The sequence below is a fragment of the Zea mays genome, chromosome 5 (assembly GCF_902167145.1).
Source record: "Zea mays cultivar B73 chromosome 5, Zm-B73-REFERENCE-NAM-5.0, whole genome shotgun sequence".
In the NCBI taxonomy this organism is placed as follows: Eukaryota; Viridiplantae; Streptophyta; class Magnoliopsida; order Poales; family Poaceae; genus Zea; species Zea mays.
Genome location: NC_050100.1, coordinates 125,780,982 through 125,800,131, shown reverse-complemented (window position 1 = coordinate 125,800,131; position 19,150 = coordinate 125,780,982). Strand labels below are relative to the sequence as shown.

At 42.6% G+C, this 19,150-nt stretch overlaps 1 protein-coding gene across 2 annotated transcripts; it reads right to left on the bottom strand.

The window, feature by feature from the left end:
- Positions 1 to 1,085: 1,085 nt before the first annotated feature.
- On the bottom strand, positions 1,086 to 18,917 carry LOC100277826 (Tubulin binding cofactor C domain-containing protein). Of its 2 annotated transcripts, none has more exons than NM_001412165.1 (9): positions 18,297 to 18,890; positions 16,560 to 16,700; positions 14,540 to 14,926; positions 10,920 to 11,024; positions 9,259 to 9,399; positions 8,777 to 8,980; positions 8,135 to 8,227; positions 1,931 to 2,042; positions 1,086 to 1,508 (listed from the first exon to the last, which is right to left on the bottom strand). In NM_001412165.1, the coding sequence occupies exons 1-9, from the start codon at positions 18,813 to 18,815 to the stop codon at positions 1,465 to 1,467; spliced, it is 1,746 nt and encodes a 581-aa protein (NP_001399094.1). In that variant the 5' UTR covers positions 18,816 to 18,890; the 3' UTR covers positions 1,086 to 1,464. The 2 variants fall into 2 exon arrangements, with proteins under 2 accessions (NP_001399094.1, XP_008643390.1); XM_008645168.3 differs by having other exon boundaries at positions 1,115 to 1,508; positions 9,304 to 9,399; positions 18,297 to 18,917.
- Positions 18,918 to 19,150: the final 233 nt, after the last annotated feature.

The window sequence follows — 19,150 nt, the reverse complement described above, 5'->3', positions numbered from 1 at the left end:
AGACCAAGCAACCTATAAATACTACCTCGCTAGCTAAAGAATGACGAAAGACCAAACAACCTATAAAAAGAGGGTCGGATTCCTTTTCAACTTATATCTTTTCCAGCTTTTTGACTAAGATACGGAATAATAGTTATTCTTATCAGTTTAATATCTGATATACAAACTATATATTCACTTTTATTATTTTATAGATATCAAATATGATTGTATATGGTTACAACAGGACGGATATTATACTAATTTTAAATTAAAATATAGATTTTAAAGTATCCGAGGTTTTCTAACCGTTCCCGGCAGTTTCAATCCCTAAAGACGGGACAGCTAGCGCCACGCGGGGCCGTCGATCGCAAGGCGCCACCGAGGGCGACGACGTCGCGTCAGCTCGCATCCGTTTCCGCGATGGCAAAATACCTCCGCTCATCACGAGGTCCTGTAGCAGTGTGTCCCAACTCCCAATACTCGGCGCCCAGAGGGGCAACGACCAACCAGAACGTACGCAAGACGCATGAAAACGCGCGCGTGGCGGTCGGCAGGGGCTGGACAAGCAGGCAAAACGAACCAACAGGAAGGAAGGAGATCCAGCAGCATCGGCACACAATAATTGCAATGCACAACACACATCTCCAGCATGACATGTGACCACCAACTAATAAAGCCTCAAAATTATGGGGATTTATCTCTTTCACGTAAACTCAAACAAATAAACTTTAAGAACTAGTTTGGAAACCTAATTTTTTTCGAGGTTTTTTATTTTCTCAAGAGAAATTAGTTTATTTTCGCTTGAGAAATTAGAAATCCTATGAAAAAATAAAGTTACCAAACTAGCTCTAAGGGCTACTTTATAGGGAATTGAAGTGGAAATGAACTAATTTACTCTCTAATCCTCTTCAATCCAGAAGGAGATTGGAGTTAATTTGGAAACCCCATTTTTCCAAAGGATTGTCATTTTCACAAGAAGAATTAGTTCATTTTTCTTTGAGAAAATAGAGTTCCCAAACTAGCACTAACAAGAGTCGCAAAATTTTGACCAACGATGGAAGTTGCAACGGAACATGTATGTAAGGAGGAACGAAAGACAATTTGGTCCATAGAGGGTTGACATGATGAGCCATTTAGCAAAACGGAATGAAATGTTTATTTAACAACGTTTGATTCATTAGTCCCTATTACATACTCGTGGACATTATCAAGGGCCAAAAAATGAGTAGAAACAGGGGGGAAATTAAGCAATATCACATCCTAATTAATACCCAACTCGCAGCAAAGAGAAGACTTGGAGAAATACGCAAATGAATCTGTAAAAAATAGGCAATAGTACATCTTCATTTTTTACATACTTGTGTAAATACCGCAGGTGAGCAGGGTGGGAGTCCTTTCCATGGAAGGAAGAGGTCAGCTTCGACAATCGTCGAATGTTTTTGAGGAGTCGGCAGAGGATAATCAGTCTTGTAAATTGCACCATTAATCACCTTGTAGACAGTAGAGCTGGCGGATATTGCCCGAAGCTGAGGACATAACAACACAAAACAAACCAAGTTTTCAAGAGAAGACACACGAAACTGACTAGTATCATTTTCAGCAAATGTCATTTAGAACCATTGTGCCAAAAAAAAAAGTGGCAGGAGCACTGCTAATTCCTTAGAAGGAAAAAGAAGATATTAGTTTATAAAAACTCAAAAGAAAAATGTATTTTATGGTATCACATACTGTCTAATTTCGGTGACTAATCTAGGTTTACAAATTAAGGTATTCTTCCCAAGGGTAAAGAACTATAGAAATCTGCTTGTGCTGACATGTAATTGCCATATCACTGCATATCTGTTAACCATAATCGGCATAAAATTGCACGACACCAAAGGTTTCTTAATGTAAACCCACAGTTAGTTTCTGCTGAAAAAAACGTGACGATGAGATGCCAGTACGTTACCGTATAACCAATCCTTGAACTGAGCATGAAGGGCAGCTGCCAATTCCCTTTTCCGATTCTCGTCAAGCTGTAGCTCCCGAATCATCTTTTGGATATCTTCCAGAGCAGAACGCTGATAATGAATATAACATACTTAGGAACATGTAACCATTCGGAATACAGCATGGTGAAATATAGAAGTGAACAAACTGTGCCAAGCAATTTTATGAAAATATAGAAGGTACATGTTTTCAAGATATAGAAACAATAACTCCAAACATCATTCATCTTATTGGATTAGGCTGGATCCAATGCAGGTCGGTACTACCTGCTGACGCAGCCCGGTCAGCAGTAGGTATCGACTGCGCCAGCCCCCACGCCGGTCAGTTCAGCCGGTCGGTTGACAGGGCTGACGACCGATCGACTGGGGTCAATACCGACCGTGTTGGGTCGTGGTCCAATCGGTACCTACCAGCGCTACCGACCAGTTGTTGGACGGTCGCGTTGGTATCGACAGACCAATTACACGTGGCGCCTTTTGGTAGGGCAGCTCGAGTCGCGGCCTCTATGGTTGAACGGCTCGGTCGGTACCGACCTGAACCGGTCAGTACCAGCCACCTTTAGTGGTGTGGCGCGTTCTAATTGGTCCATGTGTGCGCCACGTCAGCTAGCTATTTGGAGTTTGAAGTCTAAAAATCCTAAAATCTGGCCTATAAATAGAGGGGGTGTTTGGATTCATTCACCCCTCACTCTCCAGTTTGCTCGTCTTCCTTCACATTGTAGGATTAATTGTATACATGCCACTAGGTGGAGTCCGAACTTTCAAACCTTCACCAATCTCCGAAACTTCTCGACACCCCTGCCGGTGGGGGAGTTCTTCGACGGCCTTTCGCTCATACATCAAAGTTGAGAAGATGTTTATAACCATAATCATTTCCTCACTCCATAACCTTTGTTTCCATATCCATATCTCCTTTGTATCCCTATTGGCCTTACATGAACACTCCTACCATTGACGCTCCTACCACCAATAGGGTAAGAACTTTCATTCACACCCCTCTCTCCAAATCGTTCATCTTCCTTCATATTATAGCCTTCCACTCTATATTTCAATATAGATCCAAGGTGGAGTTCGAACATTCAAAGCTTCACCGACTTGATCAACGACCAATCTCCACAATTTCTTGACACACCTGCCGGTGTGGGGAGATCTTCAACAATATTTCTCTTGTACATCGTCATCGGGAAGATGCTTCTACACGTCTCCGTTCCCCCACTCCCAACCTCTGTTTCCATACGCATATCCTCCTTTGTATCCCTACCGACCTTACATGGATGCTCCTACCCTACCAATGACGCTCCTACCACCAATAGGACAAGAACTCAACGAAAGAGAAAGGGCCCAGCAACAAGTAACAGTGAGTCCCCATCTAGGTAGAAAGGGATATTAAGGAAGCTCTACAAGGCCAGCCAGAGGATTACTCAAACTAAATTGTTTAAGGAATTCAACAAATTGCTAGATCGCTTCACCGTCTATGTGGTCAAAGACACGAAAAGGGCCCACAAATTAACATTAAAAAGTTGGCAAAGCAACTGAAATTAGATGAGGAAGAAGCGGTGGAAGAGGAAGAGTAGTACTATATTAGTTATCTGTAAGAATTATGTAATTTTTATTTTTTGTTTAGTCTAAATTGTTTTATAAATTATGTAATCGAATGTATTTATATTTCTATAAAATGACGTGTTTCATGTCAACTAAAAGTCTATAAAAGAAAAGTTGATGTGATGCTAAGGTGGTCATAGGCTGACACGTAGAGATGGCAATGGGTACCAGCAACCCAATACTCGATGGGTATTTACTTTATTAGGGTATGTATACGGGCTAGATATTGTACCCATGGGTCTCTATCGGACAAAAACCTTCACCCAATGGGTAAACGGGTATTAGAACGTTCCGCCCTCACCCATACCCGTTAACCCATGGGTATAAAATACCCAGTATAAAAGCATGAACTTGGGCTTCGATCATCCATCTTTTTTGACTATTCAACAAACTTTTTGGGGATAATGTCATAGAAGGCTTAACAACTATTTGATGACCATGTAATAGAACATATAATGTGTTATGTGGTACTATCCTAGTATTGCTACTTTATCAAATTGTCCATGGTGTTGTTGAATGGATGATTGAATGATGCTCAAAATTTTGCGATGGTATTTAGATTGATACACTTGATGTTTGTATAATGTATTATTTTGATAGATGTTTAATCTTTGTGGGTACGGGTGACCCATACCTACATGGGTATGGGTATGGAGGTAAATTCATACCCACCAGCAGATATGGGTGACCCGACGGGGTTATTTTTTTGTCGCGGGTATGGGTATGGGATATTAATACCCGATGGATATTTACACATTGCCATCTTTAGCTGACAGTAAAGACTATGCACCAAAGCATTACGACAAATAAGGACAAATGATGGTCTATAGAAGGATCAATAGTATGGTCGACAACTGATGTGGCACGACATGGCAGTAGATAGACCGAAAGGGTTGAAACAATCCTTAGGTTAGTTCCACATCTTGTCCACATCGACCATTGATGTGGCCAAGCCGGTAGTCAATACCAACTCGGTAGGGTTGGCCGGCAGGTTGGCCTAGCGAATAGTCGGTACCGACTACTGACCACATTGGAGCCGAACCAATCAGTATCAACCTCGGTGTTGAAGAGCCGATCGATATGACCCAAACCAGTCGATACTGGCAGCTTGTTGTCATTGGCCATCTCCTAACTAGTTCGTGTTGTTTTGACTGTTTGAAGTTCAAAAATTAAAAAGAAACTAGATCCACCCTATAAATAGAGGGGTGTTTGGGTTCATTCACAGCCTCACTCTACAATCCGCTTGGCGTGCTTAATATTGTAGCTTCCCACTCTCTATTCCCTAGTGGAGTCCATACTTTGAAACCTTCACCGACTTAACAACAAATCTCCACAAATTCCCAACCACCCTGTCAGTGTGGCCCATCTTCTTCAACGTCCTTTCTCCCATACATTGTCGTTGGGATGATGTTTCTGCTTGTCCTTGTTCCCTAAGTCTGCAGCCTTTGCGAAAGGGCCTCTAGCTGAGTTGGTTAGGTGGTCTGAGTAGCACTCCTCAGGTCCTGGGTTCAACTCCCCGTGGGAGCGAATTTCAGGCTGTGGTTAAAAAAATCCCCTCGTCTGTCCCACGCCAAAGCACAGGTCTAAGGCTCAGCCCCGGTCGTGGTCGTTCTCACATGTGCTTCGATGCCGCTGTGTATGGGTGGGGCAGGGGTTCGGGGGTTTTCTTGACCTGTGTGAGAAGGTCTTCTTCTTAATACAATGCCCGGGGGCTGTCTTACCCCCCGCAGGTCAAGTTTAAGTCTGCAGCCTTTGTTTCTATACATATCCTTCTCTATATCCCTATCGATCATCCATGGATACTCCTCACAAGAAAAATCCTACCATCAACGCTCCTACCATTGAAGCTCCTACCACGGAATACCCTACTCAACTTTTCACTTATACATACCCTCCCCATACCCGTATGGTTATCCATAGGGTGATCCCCCCTCATATGGTGCTTGTCCTCCAATTTCGTCCTCCTGAAAGCACGACAGAGCCCCCAACCAGCGACAATGATGCCGCATCAAACCAATCCACTTACTTCGGTGCTCCTCAATTCCAACGATGAAAGGACTATACGAAGATGGGGGACAAAAGGTTGGTAAGTACACATTTTTATGAATTACACGTTCTTTAGGTCGACAATAATTTTTTGAATTCATAAATATTTAGGTCCATGTGTGGATATTACACTCTATGGACCTCGTTGATGGCAACAACACAAAGGGATTACCTTCTGGAGTCAAATAGCCAGCACCTACAACTCCACGAAACCTCCTCGCCACCATACCCCCCCCCAAACACTTGTCGACGAGCAATCAAAAGATCACCCCTCTTCAACAGCATCTACAATCGCTTGTACGCAGCATGATCGAGTGGAGAAGATGATGTTATACTGATTGAAGCGGCCAAGAAGAACTTCAATATCAAGCATAGCAAAACCGACTTAATGCTAGAGCATATGTGGCGTGCTCTTCGCCATCAGTCCAAGTGGTGTGTAAGGCATGGTGACAACGATCTAGTGATAGGAGCAAAAGATCTCGTCTCAACTTAAACGGTGATTATAGCTCCGCATCACAAGAAGGTGTGGACGCACCAAGCCGTGATAGGGCAAGAACTCAACGAAAGGGGAAGGGGCCAACAAGTAGCGGCGAGTCCCCAGTTATGGAGAAAGGGATGTTAAAGAAGTTGTAGAAGGCTAGCGAGAGGATTACTCAAACTAAAATGTTTGAGCAACATGGTTTTTAAAGCGGTATGGCGAGACAAGGTGTTGGACTGCAGCCTGGACGCCTAGGCGAGGTAAGCGAGGCGACGCCTTTAAAACAGTGTTAAGAATTCAACAAATTGTTGAATCACTTCACTATTGTTATGGACGAAGACACGAAAAGAGCCCACAAGGGGGCCTTAAAAAGTTGACAAAGCAATTGAAATTCGATAAGGAAGAATGAGCAGATGAGGTAGAAGAGGAAGATGATGAATAGTAATGTATCAGTTATTTTATGAATTATATGTTTTTTAAAAGCTTTTACATTTTATGTATTTTATGAATTATGTAAATTGTATTTGTTTAATTATGTACTTAGATGAATTTTTATTTCAATAAAAAATTGTGTTCCATTTCAACTAAAAGTCTATAAAAGAAAAGTTGATGTGGTGTTGAGATGGCTATAGGTTGATGGTAAAGATTGTACATGGAACTGGCAACAAGCGCATTTTAATCGTGTGCCCACTGGTAGAAACCCTACAGGGTATGGGTTTGGATATGAGTTTATACTCGCGGGCATGGATGTGGTTTAATTCTCAACCAAACGAGGTTTTTTCTCACAGGTGCGACAAAGATGTTCTCGTGCCCATGAACCGGCGTACCCGAATTGGATATATATATATATATATATATATATATATATATATATATATATATATATATATATATATATATATATATATATATATATATATATATATATATATATATATATATATATATATATATATATAGAGAGAGAGAGAGAGAGAGAGAGAGAGAGGTGAAGTTAGGGTTTACTCTCTCATCCCATTCTTTCCCCCACCCAGCTACCATCCGCATTAAATGTGTAGTTATGTATCCACTGGTGCACCTGCGGGTTAGTGGCACCTGGGGGTAGCGGGTGGTATATATTGCTCGTCACAGTTGGGGTTTAATATTTACCTTGCCGGTACAGGTTTGTAAACCCTGTACCCATGGGATTTTATACATGTTATCATCCATAGTTGTGCACTAGAGCCCTGCGGTAGATAAGGGCTGACAATAATCGATAGCAGTGTCGATAGTACGATCAATAACTGATGTGGTGGTCGATAAAGTCCAGAACATTTGGAACCAGCCTTAGGAACTTAGGATTGGAGTATATGACACTCAGGATTGGCACAACATTAATGATAAAACAGTAGATGGTACCTAGGTATGGGCTCATGGTGGCCAAACATTTTCCCCCAATTTCCTCATGTTTTCCATTTCTTTGCTATGTAAGTTCGTAAAAATTATCAGAATTTACATTGATGTTTATTATTACCTCATTCTATGTCTCACTTTACCAAGTCAATATAAAAATGCACCAACGATTTACAACACCAAATGAGTTTATCAAATCCACCATCGATTATATCTTGATAGTGCATTGATTTGGTATTGAAGATTTAAGTATATTTTTGTCCTATAAACTTGGTCAAAAGTTAACTAAGTTTTACTTAGAACAACTAAAATGACTTATGTTCTGGAATGGAGGGTGTACCACACATGATGAAGACAATGTAGCCATCAAACAGAATACATTACACTAAATGAAGAAAATGAGGTTGTCCATGCCATTGTAAATTGGGAGCTGATAGAATCCACAAGTATACCCCAAGGTATCTTGCACTCATGTATCTATACAACTTTGCGGGGTCGTAGCGTTATCACAGGCTATATGCTAGTAATGAAATAAATAAGGCAGCTTCATACCAATTAATGTTAGTTTTGAAACAGAAAATCATTCTGAGAAATCATTAGAACCTATGCTTAACAGATGTATTATGCTTAGCTCTATTGACCTTACCTTTTTGCTTTGGAATGCCTCATAAATTTCAGGCAGTGGGAAAGGATTGCAGTTTATAGGCTCTTGCCCTTCATCCCCAAACCAACTAGGAATCTGCAGAAGAAAAGTTAATGTTTTATTAAAAAACAGTTCTATTAGCTATTAAAAATGAAGCAAATGACAGGTTCAGCTTCAGCGTCACTTAATAATCTTTTTTTATTAAAACCAGCAGTTCTATTAGCTATAGAGCTTAGTCTCCTATTAGTGTGTGGGATGTAATTGGGAGGGAGTTTCTTTGGCCTCTCCCTTTTCCCGTACAGTTTGTATTTTTTTTCTTGGTGAATGGCACAGCTCTCATGCATTGTTAAAAAAAACAACCCATCACTTAAAATGCATTTTCCAGTTGGAAGCATCAAGAACTGACTCCAGTATTCTAGCAAGCAGGTGGTTCAAGTTGCCACATTGTAATTACTGCATGCAGCTGGCATATTTGCAGAATGAACCCAATACTCGATTGCAACAGACAGGATGAATTAGGCAAGAAACAATATTTTCTTACCACATCAAGAACAGAGAAAAAGAAACTTTAACGATAGAAGACTGATTGTATCTGTGTTCGTGTCGCTTTACAGGACTAAAGCCTAAAGCATGTTTTTAACATACCAAAAAACTGGTGAATAGATCAGGATCCAGACATGTTGCTGATTCAGCTTTAACATCTGCAACCCCAGCAGGATGGGATAATGAATCATGTGGATCCACAACTCCCAATACAAAAGGTTGGTCCCATTTGTTGACACTGGGATCAACACCCACTTGCATCATATGATCCTGCAGTTGTGGGTAGCATGTATTGAATGGAGCAACCTGATGATACAAACAAGAAAATTTACCATGAGAATATTAATTATTAAATACTAATGTATTGTGTAAATCACATCACTGAGTTCAATATTGTCTTTCACATTTGTTTGATATTTCTATGTACCATGAGTACTAAACACTATGTACAATTATTGACTTTAGACCTTGTATTCAAGCCATCCATTTAAGAGATGGAAAATAAACTATTTAAACCATCACCCCCAAGGCCCCAACCACTGCCATTTAAAAGAGCACAAGGCAAATAAACTACAGAAAGTTACTTGTAATTTATGGTTGTCCCCCAATACAAGAGGTTGGTGATTTACTCCTAGGTAGAAGATGCACTCCCGGCAGTTGGCAATACAAATCCGTTTTGCAGCTGCAATGATATGCACTCTTTCACAATGCTCCACTTTTACTACCTGACAGCATAAAAATCGAAGTAGACATGTAAAACATTTTGCAATAAATAAAAAATGTTAATAATTTACTATGAGTTGCTAAAGTTTTACCAATATAACTAAGTACTGGAATAGACTGGGAAGGTACTGAAATAGAAGGGAGTGGGGGATTAGAGGAGAGCTATAGGAGGACAAATAGTAGAGATGGGTTCAGGATTCAATTTCACCAGTGTCTCTCTGATACAGGTCTTCAACTCTTATAGCAAGGAATGTACTATGACAAAAGGGGCTACAGCCATGGTCCATAAAAGGCTTAATAATTTACAACAAAAAACACCTTGTGTGCATTGGTGCTCAGAACACGTACACAACACAACCCAGAATATCTCCCAACAACTGATAGAACCCAGGACCGCCATCATAAGAGGCAGAAGGGTAACAGTTACCTACATCATCTACAACGCATTTCTGCAAGACTGCAACCATAAAGTAGAATCAGATTGCTAGCTTGCTGTAGTCCGATTCCTTGAGAACTAAATCTTGTAACTTTTAACCAGACACAACCTTTGTTGCAGCTGGACATCAACTAAAATGTTACAGAACATAACAAATATCCACAGCAATGGCGTGTTATCTGCAAAGCTTATATAAGTGCAAAGCAACGAATCACATATGTATGAACAAAACCACTGTAGCCCAAAACGGGCAGGTGGCAGATCACATAGTTATCATGGTGCCCCGGCAAGGTGAGTCGCCTCCGCGGCGCCTGGACACCTAGGCGATAGTTAGGCAACCACAGCAAAGCAGAGCCCGCAGCAGCACAGCAAAGCAGAGCATCTCGCACAAAGCAAAGCAGAGCGCACAGCAGCGCATAAGCAAGGCACGCAGCAGCGTGATGTGGCACGGTGTGCAGCAAAGTGGAGTGGCGGAGCGGAGCGGAGCCGCGCGGCCAGAGCAGAGGATTACCGACCAGAGCGAAGGATTACCGACCAGAGCGAAGGATTACTGGCCAGAGCGAAGGATTACCGGCCAGAGCCGAGGATTACACGGACAAAGCTAGCAGCGCCGCGCAGAGTCGCAAAGCAGGAAGGGGAGGAGGGGGAGAGGATTACCGGCGTCCTGCGGATTCGTCCTCGGTGCCCGGCGAGCGAGTCGAGCGAGCAAGCGTTTTCGGCGGCTGGCAGCGGCAGATTTTCCCCTCTTCAGCCTTAAATACCAGCGCCCTATTGACATCACTAAACCTAGACGCTCGACTGGGTGGCATTAGATGACGCATAGGCGTCCACGCCCGACAACTTAACCTTCAGACGTCCGCCTAGCCATCTTCAGGCGAGGCGCCGCATCACGGCGAGCCTGGCGCCCTGGATGGCCATCTGGACGCCTAGTTGGTGCCTAGGCGACACCGTGATAACCATGGCAGATCCATTTCAGACTTATCAAGGAAGCAAGTGGAATCATTCTTAAACAAAAGACAGACAAAAATAAAACTGAGTAACCAGAAAAAAATTCAATCCACAACAGAAATAGAATTACATGCATACCTTACCAACAGCACCAAGAACAACCGTAGCATCAGAACAACCATACACAGTAGCATACTTCAGTGGTGCTAATATGTAGATAACAGAATCATGACAGTTCAAAACCTACAAAAGAAGTTTGCAATTTAGGTCATAGATAAAGCAAGCATAGTCCTACTCCTACCTTTGAGGTTTCATTGTTCAAGTCATTAGTCATGAAGCGATATAATATATCGCAGCAGATTAAAGCAATGTGAATTGTTAAGCTATATAAAATACTTCCTCTGTCAACAACCATAAGGCATAAAGAGTCTTCAAAAGTATATCTTGACCTTTAATTTATCTTACAGTATATTGTTATTTTATACAAAATTAACATCATCTTGAAAGGTATTTTAAAGTTTAAACTATTGGCAGAACATGACTTGCTAGATGCAGGGTTCTGAGTGTTAGTATAATATTTCCTTGCTGTTGTGACTCTCTCCGGCAGCGTCCTCTAAATTTCATCCTCTAAAGAAAAAATTCTCTATCATTTACAGCACTCTCTTATCAGTCTCGGCCTCTGGATCTTGTGGAACCATCGAAGTGTCTGTGTTTTGACAGTCTTTCTCCCTGTCTTAATGTAGCCATCAAGAGGACCGAGGAGGAGAGGGATCTGTGGGTGTTAGGAGGGGCTACAAACTTAGATCTCCTAACAGCCCCAATCCCAGGTCTTTAGATCAGAGTAGTTCCTGGTTTTTTTCTTTCCTTATGGATGTCTTTTTGTTTCTCTGTTTTCGGCCACCGTAATGGGGGTCTCCCTGTACTGATCCGTTTTGGATCATTTTTCCTCTCTTCTTAATGAAATGATGTGCATGTCTCTTGCGCGTTCGAGAAAAAAAATTACAGCACTCTCTAAAATATTTTGTCCTATATATCTTCTTCATCTCCAGCAACGTCCCCTAAATTACGTCCTCTATATCAATAGTGTTACTAGATTTCATAATCTACATACATTGTTTTCTTAGAGATGTGAATGTGGACCCGATACCCGCTAACCCGTGGGGAATTCCCCTTTAGGGTTAGGGTATGGGACAAAAAATGTACCAATGGGTATAAATATGGGACAAAATTCTCACCCATTGGGTAAGTGGGTATGGGTTTGGAAGCAATCATCCGAACCCGATTACCCATGGGTAATATTCACCCATTAAAATTAGGTGGACAGCCTAATAGGTAATAAGCGCAACAACTAACCCAACCTCTTCTAACCCTTTTAAGCACCCATCCACCCAACCTGAGCGGCTAGCCCAGTCCATGTGTTACTTTGTTTTTGCTATTTTGTATTGTTAAACAATGTTTTTTCTTGTTATATAGCAGATGTATTGGTGATGTATCATTGTTGGATGTCCTGTGGTTGTTAATGTCATATAAAATATAATGTGATAATGATTTTCTTGTTGGGGATGGGGACCCGATACCCGAATCGGGACGGGTATGGGATTAATCTCATACCCATGATAGGTATGGGTATGGGTACTGGGATGTGTCAAGGGCGTCGGCCCCTAGGGTAGATGGCCCTCGACTACGGAGATTGTAGTCTCGGTCCGTCTTCTCCGGCAAGGTGAGCACCCTGCCGCAGGCTTGCTGGAATTGGAGAGAGGAGATTGGATAGGTAACAGATTGCTTGCTTTCTTCCCTGCTGCCATGCGGCTTACATATAGCCCTAGGGCTAACCAACTTCTCCTAAAAACTCTCAACTAATCCTATTTTCTTGGACTTATCTGCTGCTAACCAACTCTCCTCAGTTCTCTCATCTAAATCCTATTCTCTAGCCTTATCCCAGCCGGCTAATCAGCCCCTGGCTGTTGGCGCCGGGCCTGCCTGTTCGGTCGCCCTGCGCATGTCTCGGGCGCGCCTACACCTGCTGTAGGTGCGGCCCCACATGACAGGATGGGTATAGCTTTATGGGACGGGTATGGGGTGTCCAAACCCGGTGGGGAATTCCCCATTGACACCTCTACTCAAGAACGGTGTGGTGGATGTAAGAAGGCAAGAATATAGGATCTTAGTCAAGCTTGTCCTGGGTAATTTGTTCTTGAACATAGCTCATATGCCCCCCAAGTAGGCTACAATAAGAGTGCTAAGAGACTTTTCTGGAAAGAGTTAGACAACATAGTTAGAGCTATACATATTAGTGAGAGGCTTTTCATAAAAGGAGATCTCAATGAGCATGTAGGTACAACAAGTGCAGATTTTGAGGAGGCTCATGGAGGTTTTGGGTATAGTAGTAGGAATCAAGAAGATGAAGTCTTGGACTTTGCGGTAGCACTTGACCTGTTGATAGCCAACATTTTCTTTAGAAAGAGATAATCCCACTTAGTGACCTATAGTAATGACCAACACTCTAGTCAGATTGATTTTGTCCTCACAAGAGAGGATAAATGAGCATGTTTGGATTGCAAAGTGATCCAACCTGCTTTGATTATATTGCAAGATCATCCAACCTGCTTTGATTATATGGCTAACATCTTCATCAATATTTTTGTCGCTCTGTAGCATTGATCCTAAATATCGAAAGGTATCCATGTTGGCCACTACTTGACCCTCCAAACTAACATCTTTCTTATGTATAGTAGTGCCAAAGTCACATCTCATATATTCGGGTTTAGTTCTACTGAGTTAAAACCTTTGGACTCTAGAGTCTCTCGCCAAAACTCTAGTTTCCTATTTACTCTTGTTCGACTTTCATCAACAAGCACTACATCGTCCGCAAAAAACATACACCAAAAGATATCCCCTTTATGTCCCTTGTGACCTCATCCATCACCAAGGCAAAAAGGTAAGGGCTCAAGGTTGATCCTTGATGTAGTTCTATTCTAGTCAGGAAGTCATTTGTCTCCATCACTTGTTCGAACACTAGTCACACATGGCCTTACCACCTTAATAACTATGTCGTCATGCATCGCGTTCTATGTGACAACTGACAAGCGAAGTGGCAAGTTTTATAGGACAGCGACTAGACCTGCTATGTTGTATGGTGCGACATATGCAGTAGATAAGTGTTGCAGAAATGTGTTTGTTGCATTGAATGTGGCCATACAAGGGATCGAGCCTGGAACGATGATATATGTAATAGGCTAGGGGGCCAGGGGTAACACCAATTAAAAAAAAGCTTGTCCAACATCGGTTGAGATGGTTTAAACATGTTCAATGGAGACCTCTATAGAGACACCAATGCGTAGTGGGATTCTAAGGCACGATAGCAATAGAAAGAGAGACAGGGAAAGGCTCAAGTTGACATGGTAAGAAACAATAAAAGAAGACATGAAAGAATATAATATAACCAAAGATTTAACCTTCAATAGGAGTGCATGTAAAACAGTTGAACCTTGACTTTGAGTTTTAACTCTAGCCTACCCCAACCTGCTTGGGACTAAAAGGCTTTGTTGTTGATGATGATGATAATTAAACAAAGTAATAGTCAAATGTGACAGTTAAAGAAAAAAGTAGAGATAAATCCATAGTTTATACTTATAAATTTTGAAATCCATCTTTGCATATTTGATGAGGATAACAATCCAAAACTTTGTTAAAGGAGAAAGATTAAAATCTGTCAATGGCCATTATCCAGAAGTTAGCTATTAAAACAATCAACGTACCTTTATTGAATTCCCTTTGACATCAGATGCATGCTTGACAACAGAGGTTTTGGAAAAGCCCTCCACAAACGTTACATTTCTGTAGTATGCAGGATTAGCACTTGGTGTGCTGTTCCGTGAGTGACTTGTATTGGCCTCAGCCATGGTCACATCAAGATCAGACATGGTTTGCTGGTTGCTTTCCTTAGCTACGGACCTCTCAGAAGAATATTCCAGCGAAAAAGCTATGTTCTGTGACATCCAATCAAGAACCTGAGCAGCAGGGACAGGCACAGCAGGCATGTCTGGGTCTGAGTTTGCAAAAAATGTAGCAGCCTGGCTTAAGGAAGTTCCTTCTGAGAACTGAACTAGAAATCCAAGGTGCTCAAAAGTCTCCATTGTCAATACCTGCGTAAAAATCAATGCAAAAAAATGGTCAACAACTCTTTTGAGTCAGCATTCTGCAACACAATGGTCTTATCACAAGCAGTTTTGCCCCCACATTGAAGAGTAAGGCATACAGTACAGACATCAATATCATCTTTCATGTGTCCATTTGTAAAAAAACAGACGACATTTTCTTCAAGGCCTAATTAAAGTTTCTATGTCAAAACCTAAAAACACAATTACTTTCAAAACAATATCCTAACGGGAAATTTTGCTACAGGACACAAAGTGAAGGCGCTTTGCTGGTGGACACTCTGGTTCATGACGAATTTACTGGAAGACACTGCATCCATTAAATATTCACTTCTGGCTCGGGATGAGAGAAAATTACGATGGAAATGACGCTTTCACCCCTGTCCCTTTCTTCTTCCCTACTCCATTTCAATTCTCTCTTTCCTCCCATTTATCTCCCTTTGCGGTGTGAGCATTGGCCGTCAGATGGGGCCTCGCCAGCGGCAATGTGCAACCTGAAGGGCTACTCCGTCACCTAGCGCACTCGTTGGTAGCCAGCAGCAAGCCAACCATGGGCAAAGGCAGCACAACAGTGGTACGGTGGCAAAGGGGGTGTGGGCGGCGGTGTGGCGTACAGAGGCACAGACCAGGTGTGCAAGGATGTGAGGCTCAGCCTGGCATCGGAGCTAAGCAAGCGACAACCATCAGGCAGGGTGGCAACCGAATCAGCATGGCACCTCCCAAGCTCGTCACCATAATCATGCTAAATTCATACAGCACCGCTCATCAATTCAGTGCACACAATGCACCCCCAATCTAGGCACACATGCTCAATCCAGTTGTGGCCTCTCCTCGTCGACTCCAGAGCACTACTTCCTCGCCGGCACACTGCGCACCTCAGAAATTGTCCATGTGTACCCCTATGCCTCGCATCTCATGCGATCGTGATAACCACAGCCGCGCTGCATGCTCGAGTCCGACTGCAGCCATGCCACACGCCTGCCATGGCACCATGTCATGACCGCCTAGGTTCTACAGGAGAGAGAAAGGAGATGAAAGAGAAATAATAGAAAGGAAGGAAGAAGCGCCAGGGGTAAAAACATCATTTCACCACAATTCTCTCTCCTCCCAAGCTGAAATGGACATTTTACTGGACTTGGTGTCTTTCGGCAAAATTGTCACAAGGAAGAGTATCCACCAGCAAAATAGGACTTTTTTTGTGTCCACTGGCAAAGCGACTTCAGTTTTAGTGCCTTGTAGCATTTCCCTATCCTAAAAAAACAAAAGGATGAAATGTCATTTGGACCATATATATCACCATATGCATAAAACACCCATTCTCACTCTTCTATATTTGATTCTTAAGATTAGTTGTAGACATGTCAACTTGTGTCTGTATGTTTATTTCTTTCATGATAACTCACATCATATCTCATATTATACTTGGAGTGAAGACCTGCATCTAGAAAAAAGTGAAAACAGAGCCTTACGTGCAATTTTACAGGAATCACCCGTTTCTATTACTGTCTATTCTGATGTTAAAGGTTATTGTTTAACCAGCTGTTCATAATCTCAGCTTTAGCAGGAAAATCAGAAAACAAAACATGCCAGAGCATATTGCTCAGAAGAAATGGTGGCATACCAGTGAATCGTCACCCTCACCCTCAACAGAATCTGCCAAGAGAGTAAGAATATTCGCCATATGCTTTTGCAGAAAGGACAACTGATGAATTTCTTCATCAGCTTGAGAAGGCATAAAACGGCGGCTGTTGCTGCGAACAAGCTGCAAAAAATATAAATTGAAATAATTAAAGGCATGTCAGAGATGATTTTGAATAGCCAATCTAACCATTTGAAATGGAAGATGGCAGCACAGCTAAAACTGACTAGGGAAATATATGCTACAGCCAATAACAAAGATACAACTATAGAAGTAAATGAAACCTTATTTGACAAAGCTCCCAGTGCAGCTCCTAGATTAAAAGATATTATATAGAAGATTGTATGAAGTGATTGTCTGGAAATGAAACAAGGGCTGGGAGCTAAAAAAATAGTTTCTCCTGATTCACTTCCACATAGAATCACTTCTTTGGTAGAGTTTATCTTATTGAATCATAGAGAACCACTTTGTCACAAAATCACTTCTCTAGGAGAATCTCTCACTTCCCACAGAGCATTAGAATCAAGAAGAGCTCTACCGAAGTGAATCACAATTCACAAAAGATAAATTGTATCACCATGTCTCGAAATGAAAAAGGAAAGGTTGATTAACTCTTTATGTTGTGGATTCGGTCTGGGTGCCGAATAGCTATAGCTGTCATTTTGACTTTTGAGTAAAAAATGCTGCTTCAGAAAAACATGAAACTGGAACCTAAAGTATAAATTGTGAATAGCTCTCTATACAAAAAAAAAAGATCAAACACTCTGCAGGCAAGGAACCTATGGGAGTTAGTGCACAGTGGGTACTATTTACAATTAGCATACAAATTTAAATGTTGTGGACATATGGATTTAAGAAATTATCAGTTCTTATATTCACCATTCAAAACAGAGAACCAGGCATACTTCAGACCATAAGATGATCTGTGCAGTGTAGTCTGAGTGACACTGTTTGTTTCATGGGGAATTCACTTGCAGCTATTTAAATCCTATGATCAGGTGTAAATCTATATGAAACAGAGAGTCTAGATTTGCTAGTGAGGAAATTGCACTGCTATAAGGGCATGGAATATGATACAATTATCAAGCAGTGGTTATTGAAGTGAAATTCAGCCAAAATCAGAAGCTCTAATCTACTTACAGCATGTATGTATGCTAAGTAATTTGCAGATATATGGCAACTTAATGAAACCAAGCGACCGTATAATTGCTATACTAGGTATAGCAATCATAGACCACTATAGTCTTCAGTCATGATATCTCTTGCTGAACATGAAGTCTACAAGGGCTGGAGTTGAGTTTATGGAATTCCATTTTTAGCAGTCAAATGCCTTGGCTGGATATTTTTCTAGAGCAGCATCACATGATAACAGGGTGGCAATAGTCTCTTTGATGGGTCTGACATCACTTGTCGAAGATGTCAAAAACAGCATTTTGACAGTGCTAGGTTCCTATGGTGAGGTGTGCCATGGGTGTGTGCCATCGAGAATACCAACAGGCAGGCCTCCAGTATAGCACAATTTCACTGGTCAATGAACCATATTCAAGGTTTGGTTGTTGCCGGGTACAGGGGGCACAGTGCACCGTGCCACCGTCCCACGGAGATGTCGCATCTAATTCAAATGAACGTGGAACACATTATGTTCTGCATCGACTACTAGCGCTCGCATCACAATCTTTTAAAAAAACGATCACACGAACGAGATGTGTTAATCCTGACCTGGATCGGGGAGAGCGCGGAGAGGTACCCATCGAACGCGGAGGTGGACGGCCAGACGTCCGCCACGGCGGGCGAGTCCTTGTGCGCGCTCCGCGGAACGAGGCGCTTGTAAGACTGGATATAGAGGAAGAGCAGCACGTCGCGGATGTCGGCGGCAGCACCATCCATGGCGCCGTCCCCAAGCACGGGGTCCTCGGCCGGGAGCACCGCCGCGAGCGTGCCGAGGGCGAGCGCCGCCTGCTCCTGCGGGATCTGCAGCGCCTCAGCCAGGGCCGCAGCGCGCACGCGCCCGTCGGGGACTGAGGCGGCGAGCTTCTCCTTGAGCTGGGCGAGGGTCTGCGCTAGCATGCCCTCCGGGAAGATGAGCTTGGGGATGGGCAGGAGCCCATGCTCGAACGCCTCCCGACGCGGGCGGAGCAGCGCCGCGGGGGACGAGGTGGCGGGGGCCGGCGGCGTCGCTGGGGCCAGAGACGGAGACGGGGCCGCGTCTGGCGGCTGGTCCAGGGCCTCGTCGGCCATAGCGGCGACGCGAGGGGTGGGGCGTGGAGGACGAAGGGAAGATCTGCGAGTGCGGCGTCGGAATGGCGAGGATCGGAGGAAGTGACTCGACGGGGGGGCTTTTTTTCCATTTTTTTAAAGGGTAGTTTGGGGATTTCTAATCTGATTTGGCTCCTAGACGGGATTAGCAGGATTTTCATGTTAAAAAAATCACAATTACGTAGCTAACAAATAGCAGTCTAACTATTAGATGATTTTAGATAGGTTGAACGGGCTAATAAATTAATGAGTAGTTGAGAGTGCATCTGATAATTAGCTGGTGGAGTTTGGATGTCTCTAGCTAAAAACAACTAATA